Source organism: Nothoprocta perdicaria, unplaced genomic scaffold (genome assembly GCF_003342845.1).
Source record: "Nothoprocta perdicaria isolate Ctin4 unplaced genomic scaffold, notPer1 scaffold_287, whole genome shotgun sequence".
Taxonomy (NCBI): domain Eukaryota; kingdom Metazoa; phylum Chordata; class Aves; order Tinamiformes; family Tinamidae; genus Nothoprocta; species Nothoprocta perdicaria.
The window spans coordinates 180,858-189,059 of NW_020455518.1; the positions used below are offsets into that span (position 1 = coordinate 180,858).

General features: G+C 55.5%; 1 protein-coding gene across 1 annotated transcript in view; it reads right to left on the reverse strand.

The window, feature by feature from the left end:
• The window catches only part of BSN (bassoon presynaptic cytomatrix protein), a 16,194-nt gene extending 14,480 nt beyond the window's left edge, over window positions 1-1,714 (reverse strand). Inside the window, exon 1 of the mRNA XM_026041533.1 lies at window positions 1,565-1,714. Coding sequence (XP_025897318.1) covers window positions 1,565-1,714 — 150 coding nt within the window. The remainder of the gene's footprint in view (window positions 1-1,564) is intronic.
• Window positions 1,715-8,202: the final 6,488 nt, after the last annotated feature.

Here is an 8,202-nt window from a genome sequence, read left to right on the forward strand (position 1 = left end):
GCTGCCCGGCGCTGGGTGGCGCGGGGAGCCCGGCGGCGCCGGCTTGGTGGCGGGCAGCGGCATCGGGGCAGGGTCTCCCAGGCTCCCCTCCAGCAGCCTCTGGGTTTGGCAGTTCAAGCAGAGCCACTCGTTCTTCTGCAAAAGGGAGGAAGGGAAGCGTTAGCCCGAGGTTGGGAGGCTTCGTATGACCAGGTTAAGGGGCATCTCACCTCCTCCGGGCCTCCGGGGAGGCAGGAGCTCCTGCTACGCACCAGGGACATCACCCAGCAAGCTTCCCACAAGCTTCCTCCCCTACTTTCCACAATGGTCACAAGGGACTTGGGACAACACATCTTGGCCGCCCTCAAATCCAAGAGAGGCTTCAGTTCCTGGAGAAACAGGTTGTCCCTGCACGGCCCTTGGGAAGCCTTCTCCCATGCGCTCAACGAGGAGAGGAGGCCACACCTTTCCTTTGGGGAAGTCCTCGCTTTGGGAAAATCCTAGCTTTGTGTTAGGATTGGCCCAAGCGTTGCCAAAGCCGGGGGCTCTGGCTCGAACGAAGCCGTGCGAGCCAGTCCCGCTCGGCACCTCCTTGAGGTCCTTGTGGCTCCTCGAAGCGCTGCTGCCCCCACAGCTCCTAATCCCTGTGGCAAAAGCCTGTGAACGGAGCCCTTGGGTCTCCTGGGCCCTGCTGCTCACAGTGCCCGGGGTTTGCAGCCCTTCCCTGGCTCCTTGGGGTAAGTCCTGCATCCAGGAATAACGTCTCCTCCAATACACGACTTGCTTCGCAGCTCCCAGCTCATTGCATAAATGAGGAGGCTACTAGGAGGCTATAAATGAGGAACCTCCTAGAGGCTCCTACCACCTGCAGTTGAGGCAGGACAACCAGAGGGATTTCCTCACAGTGCCTCGTTTCTAAGGCTTGGATTCTCTGCTGAGGTTTAGCCTTGGATTTTTAAGGTTTCACTTCTCCAGCTGTCCATCAGAGCACCTAGATGGTGACACCTGTGTCACCACCCGGGACTTCTGCTCAGGGATTCTCCTCTGGGAGCCTCACGGCATCTCCTGCTGTGGCCTACCAAGGGCTGTTGTGAGCACTCGCTGGGCAGAAGAAGCCCATCCTAGGGATTTTTCAGAACTTTGGGAAGGCCAGCTAAGCTGGGCTCCTGGGCGAGCAGGATTTGGGCACTCTGGGAAGAGCAGGAGTTGGAGGCCACAATGCTTTGAGTGCTCCAACACTTCTTGGGGGAACAAACGTCACCCGTTTGGCATCTGCCTAACTCCCCCAGCTCCTGCTCTGCAGCAGCAACGCGCCCGGAGGAGCCCCGTGGGCCTCCTAGGGAAAGGGAGGTCCAGTGGGAAGGGGGAAACCACGTCGTTCAGGCTGTGATCGGAATGGTAACGGCACTGAGCTCCGTGCCAAGCACTCCAAGTTGTCTCGTGGTTGATGGGCAGGTGAGGATGGGGAACGCGCATCCTCTCCCAAGGTACATCTAGGGGCTCAGGGATGCTCTCTTTGGTGGTGCCAAAAGAACACAAGCAGCAGAAACCTGGGAAGGGTCTTCTAGGAGCAAGCTGGGGAGACTATCTCCAGCTCATGCTTGAGCTCGGACACAGCCATCAGGGATGGACTATGGTGTCCAAGATCCAGCTCATGCTTCAGCTTGGACATAGCCACCAGAGATGGACTATGGTGTCCAAGATCCAGCTCATGCTTCAGCTTGGACACAGCCATCAGGGATGGACTATGGTGTCCAAGCCCTTTCCTAGACCACCTTCACACGCTGAACACGGTAGAAGTTGAGCAGCTCGGTCCCAGCGTTGAGTTTGAGGCCATTCCAGGCTAGCAGATGTAGCCAAGAACAACTAATTTTCTGGAGTGAGTGGGCACACATCCTACTCTCTACACACTGGTGCAGAGAAGTGCTGCAGAAGATTCAGAAGAACAAATTCCCATGGAGAAAATGCAGTCAAGGAGAAATTACTACCTGTCTCAGCAAAAAAAAATGTGTTAAATGGGGTCTTTCAGGCAGCGTGGTGCCGGCTGGCTGCGTGCGGCTCTGTGAGGCTCTCAGAAGCTGCTCTTGGATCCCCACAGCTGTTCCTACAAAAAGCAGCCGCTTTCCCCAAGTTCAGGAACATTGTCGGAAATGCAGGTACTCGGAGCTCTCGGTCATTTTAACCTGAAAGAAGGGCTTTTTTTGGAAATGGAGATTGCTTTCAAAGAAGGAACATGGGTGGCCTCAGCAGGGCAGAGGTGCTGGAAAGGTATTGGGCTGCTCTAAGTAGACAGCACAGCTTGGCCACCCCATGGTCCCAGGGCCACAGAGCTCCCGGGGCACTGGAAGTCCCTGGTCTTGAACAGAGGCACGTCCCCAGGAGCAAATCCCATGGGATGGCTCCCTGTGCCTCTTGTGCTGACCCTCCATACTCTCATCTGCCTTATGAGCAACTGCAAGGTTCAGAGGTGCTTCCTAGGGAGAGATACGGTCCTTCACAAAGCCTCCTGGGGAAGGAGAACATCACGCTGCTCCTCCGAGGAGCTTGGGCTCAGGGTCTTCTCTAAGAGCTTTTGGTGAAGTCTGTGTCATTTAAAGAGTGAGGCTTTGCACTGCAGCCGTCTTCCTCAGCCCGGCTTTACTGAGCCGCTCGGATCGTGTGCTCCAGCCTTCCGCATGGCAAAAGCCAGCAACTTAGTTTTCATGGAACCTCCTGAGCTCAGCTATGGGGTTTCAGAACACCCCAGAGACCACAAAGCTCCTGCTCATGCTGTGAGAAAGGCACACTGCAACGCGGCAGCCACCACCAGGACCCATTCGGCAGCTCCACGGATGAGAGATCTTGTGTGGAGCTGCAGGTGGGCGCCCAGAGCTTCCTCACAGCCTTCCACAGCCCCCGAGCTCACCTCGCTCGGCCTCCTGTCGCAGGAGGGCATGGAAGAAGGGCAGGAAGAAGGACATCCTGGAAGAAGGGCAGGAAGAAGGACATCTTGGAAGAAGAGCAATCCTGGAAGAAGGGCATCCCCAGCCTCCAACACCTCACAGCATGGTCACCAACTGGTCCCCTCATGCCATTACCCTCAGATGTAACCTCTAGCCGGAGCTGGTACTGAGCTGCCTCTCTTATTATCACCGCTCTATCTGCGCAAACCTGCTGAAGGAAGCTAGGGCTGAAGCGAAGCAGCTGCCACCACGCAGAGCAGCCCATCTTGCCAAGCCTTGGAAGGAAGAGGCGCCCGTGCAGCACGTGAGTAGGTATCGATCAGCAGGCTGGGCGAGGAACCTGTGTGAGCCTCCTCAGAAGAGGGCTTGTGTTTCACAGAGCCCCTCTGCAAGGCTGTGACAGGCTGTGGCCCCAAGCAAGGGCAGCGCAATCACAGCAGCGCGACCATCAAGGTACAGATTTACGGGGTAGTCCTGATGCTTCCGCACGTGCAAGAGCAAAAGCGTGTCTGGAAGGAGAAGCGTTGGCACCACTGAAAGCCCAGCTACCAAGGGGCTCCTGGCTGAAGAGCCCACGACCTCTGGAAAGGCCCCAGCACTAAAGGCACCCCTGCCACCCACGTGGGTTGTGCTGGGGACCCATCCTTGCTGCGAGCCACCCTGGCCACCAAGATTTCTCCTCCCAGCTCTGCAGGCACTGCCTTTCCCAGCCTTCACCGGAGTGGAGCCTTCCCTGTGCCGTGAACCAGCCGGGAGACTCCTCTAGGAATTGCCCTTCCTTGGAGTCCCATTCCTCCCTCCGCACTTCCCCCCATCCTACTTAACAAGCCCGGCCCTGTTTCTCCATGAAGGGAGGTCAGCAAAGGAAAGCAATGCATAACTTTGCTTGTTTAGACCCTCACCAGGGTCTAAAGGCACAGTGCCTGCTCCACGGCCACCCCCTCTACCATACCTGCAAGCTTTGGCACCTAGGAGCTTGTTCCAGCTGAACCTCTCCAGGTGGAGACCCCGAGGAGCAGCAACTGCACCAGAGACATCAGGGACATCTCCCCACGCAGTCTCTTCATGGGAAAGTCATCTCGCGTGTCTTGAGGTGAAGGGCAGCCACCCAACCAGCTGCCTCTGTCCTCTACAGGCAACGGAGAGTCACCCATCTACTGGAGACACCTTCTTGACATGGACTACCTGCTCCTCTGGGTGGCTCTCTCTCTCTGACAAGCAACTACAGAGCTTTGGAGGGCAAAGGCAGCTGGAGAGCCTTGGGAGCAGGTTCTCTCCAGAGCCTACATTTTCCTATCTCTTCTCTCATACCATTTTTTAACACTCCTATTGTACCTTTTGGAAAGCTATCAACATCTTTCAAAAAGTAGCTCAAAGAGAACAACCATCCCGCTTAAAACCACCTGTACCCTAGTCCACTCCATGAGCCTTTTGCCCTCAGAAGTTCAGCAGCTTCACTGACAGTTAGGCCTAGCTTATAGCTATTTTAAACCCTCTCCCACAGCTCCCTCCCCAGCATCACAGATGCTTTTCATTTGCAGTCTTTCAGGTATTTCAGCTTAAAGGAAATTAAACAAGGAAGGCAGGTTACTACACCAGCTTAACACTCCTCTGAGAAGCTTTGACTTCCCACAGCTGCTGGTTTGCCCTGATTTGTTTTCCTCCATACACCAAAGGTTTAATAGCATAATCATAATACTTAAGGCTCTTGATTCTTTTTCTGGGTTATCAGAAAACAGCGGGTATGTGAGCAACCAAAAAAAAATTTTCCCCGAGACATTACCCAAAGTACACGCTGTGCAGAAGAGAGCAGGCCAAGCTCGCCCCGGGAAATTCTCAGCAAGAGCTGTCGCTTTATGGCCTGGAAAAAGCAGCTCGCAGTCGGGGCTGGAAGTGGCAGGGAGGCTGCAGGGGGGAGCTCGGTGTTAAGAGATGAGAAGCACTTCTCCCCTTCGAGCCATCAAAGGGCTATTTTTACCTGTGCAGGAATGTCCAGGAATAAGGGGGGCTTGACGTTTGCTTCACGTTTGATGTTGCATGATTTAAGCCCTTCTCTTCTCTTTCTTTTTGGCTGCTAATAGCCAAATGTTGCAAGTCATTCAGCCCAGGCTCCTGTTCCGGAGATGCCTTGCTTCGGAAAGCTCAGGGTGGCAAACCTACAGGAGAAACACGCTGGGACCGTCCAGCTGATCCCTAAGGAGGTTTCATCCTTGGGGAAAGGTGGGCTCTCAGGGGGTTGCATTGGGAAGGAGGCTGCAAAGCCAGGCCAGGCGGAGCAGCAAGAGCCTCTCTCCAGAGGACAACCTCTTGACTTGGTCACTGTCCCCAGCAAGACACAGGGCTGGGCTGAACGGAAGCAGGTGGAGATGTTGGCCGTCCACCCAACCCTCATAGAGTCATAGAATCCTTAAGAATCCATGCAATCCAACCCTACCAGACTGACAGTGTCACTTGGGGCCACATGGGCTTCCACCTGGAAGGTGAGGGCCACCCAAAGCCCATGCTCACCTACATGACCGGTGGTGGATATGGTACTTGACCTTGTACAATAGGAAGCTTTGGAAAGGGGACAAATATCATAGGAGTGGAGTGGACCAAAGCCTGAATTTGCCACCTGGGCAAAGGCAACCTCCCAATTGCTCGAGTTGTTTGAGCTTAACTTAATGTCAGTTTTGTTTCTTTATTCTCCCTTGTAGCACTGAAAATGCCACGTCCATACATGGGACATCACATGGGTGCCCCTGAGAAATCTCCCTAGTTCCTGGCTCTGTGCTTTGCTCACAGTTAAACCGATCTCCAGCTTTTGGGTCAGACCTAGGGATCGACCCATTTCAGCAGGAATTGATGGAGTTTTCCCTCAGGGATCAACTGGACGCTACTCAGGTGTTCACTCCAAGCACTGGGATGTCCTCCTGCTCCTCCTCTACTTCTCTCCCGAGGAACATCAGGAGAATCTCTACCTTCTCACAAGATGCTGGAGATGTTTTGTCACCACAAGTGCTTGCCTAGTTGGAGGAAACTCTTCCATGTGGGCACTTGTGGGCTCGCTGTCAGGTACAAAGCAGGGGAGCAAACCAGCAGAGAGCTGCCGGGATGGTGTGCAAACCATGGGGAGCCTCCGACCTCTGCTTTCCGCTCCCTTGAGGAGCTTGCTCCTCACAGATACCTCTCAGGAACACATTAGGGCCTTGGTGGAGCATAAACCCCCCCAAACCTTTCAGCATGGCAATGTTTAATTACTGCTTAATCAAAGAGAAAGCCTAATTAAGGGCCATTGTATCTTAATGATTGCATTTGTCTTCTTTTCTTTCAGCCTCCCCTCTCAGCGCTTGGCTCCGGAATCAGATCTCCTCACCCCGCTCTGCCGTGTAATTATTTCAGGCTGCAGAAGAAAAATGTAATTGCGTGACACAAATTGAATCCCTTCCTCACGGAAACGCACGGCATTTTGTCTCTCCTCCAGGAATCCCGTTTTTCTTCTAATTCTTCTTTTCTTCGCTGATGCAAGCAAAGGCAGGGAGCAGGGAGAGCTCGGATCCTCCATGTCCCTCTCCACTGAGGACCTTGAGCACCCACCAAAGCCATCAAACCGTAGCCCATCCCGAGCATCTTCCCGTGGTTTTCCCTTAGGAAAACCTCGTGGCTTCCAAGGCCGCTCTTCTTGACGGCTCTTCCAGCTTCCGCGGCTCGCCCGCCGCCGTCCTGCTCGCTCCGATGTGACAGCTCGGCTCTTCACGGGACCACACCGGGAGCTGGAGGAGGGAAGGCTCGGCGCTAAAAATAGCCCTGCCAAAAAGCATCCCGGGCGCCGCTTGGAAATGCCACTTGCCTGTAACAGTCGAATGGCTCCCGAACGAACAGGAGGCGGAGAGGGAGGAGCGGGGAGGCCGCCTTGGACCGCAGCCGGCTGCGGCATGTGCCGGACAAGCCACCAAGGGAGGTTTCAGGTCCAGGTTGTACCCCACTTGCTTTGCTTTTGGGGGCAGCGCTTCCAGCAGCGACTCCCAGTTCTGCTCCCGTGCAGCCGCTTCTCCTCGCAGCCCGGTCCGTGGCACGAGGCAGGCGCGGAGTTGGCACGACGCACCACATGGGTCACCCTTTGAAGGGCCACATCTTGGAAGAAGTGGGAAGCTGGCATCTCCCCGGCACCGTACGGCCTTCCAGCCATCCCCCAATGTGGAAAATAAGCAGCTTGAGGTGCCAGGGCTGCCCTCACGGTCCTCCAAACGCTCTGGGAAGGCCACAAGCAGCAGGACGCAGGGATGCGCCGCCGAGCTCCCCGGGAGCACCGACCTCCATGGAACATCAATACGCGTCCCGGGCGCTAACGGCAGGAAACCGCTAACGAGCGAATACCTGATTTTTGCTCCTAGCCTTCCAAGGGCTCCCTGCAGCTTCCCGGGCACCGCTCCGCGCCGCGTGCGCTCCTCCGCGCGCACGACGGAGCGGGAAACGTCCCCGGGGCCAATCCCGGGCGATCCACGGCAGCCGGGGCAGCGCGTGGGCGCCTCCAGCCTCCGCCGCAGGGCTGCTTCCCATTAAACCCTTTCCCTCTCGGTCCCCATCTCCAGCAGCATCCTCAAGGTCTAAGGACTGACCTTCCTAACACTTCTTGCTAGGGAAAAGGGTGAGCTTGGTAAAGATGCTGGTTTCGAGGCACTGGACGTGGTCCTCAGCCAACCACCCCATGCTGACAGGTGACAAACTGTCCCATAGTGTCCCGTGGCACCTCTGCTCCAGGGGGACCAAATCTGTTTGATTGCACCCCATCAAACAGATCAGCTTTGCAGCAGCTCTTCTCAACTTCTACTGCACTTTGAAACCTGCAGCTCCCAATTCAGACCCGAAGAAGAGCTTACACACGGCCAGCTGCCGCACTCGAGGCTCAGCAGTGTAATTAAAAAAGGGATATAATAAAACAAATTGTCTTGGCCTCGACGTTGGTGACAAACACGTCCCGGGGAGATCCATCTCGCCCCTGAATCGCAGCCAAAAGCCGTTGCTTTGAGGGGAAATTCAGGCTCTTGGGTGCAAAGCCAGCATGGGACTCCGGAGGCTGGGAATGCCAGGGATGGAGCTCACTCCTCTGCAAGCCACGGGTTGAAGCCACGGCCACCAGGATTAAGCTGCCTCCGAGAAGAACGCAAACATTGGGTGACCAGACGACTGGCTAGCCGCTCTTAAACCCCCTGAAAGATTAACCCGATCCGACGAAGATAATAATAATAATAATTAGGAGGTCTTTAGTGCTTCACACGGGCAAACTGCAGAACAGCCAGGG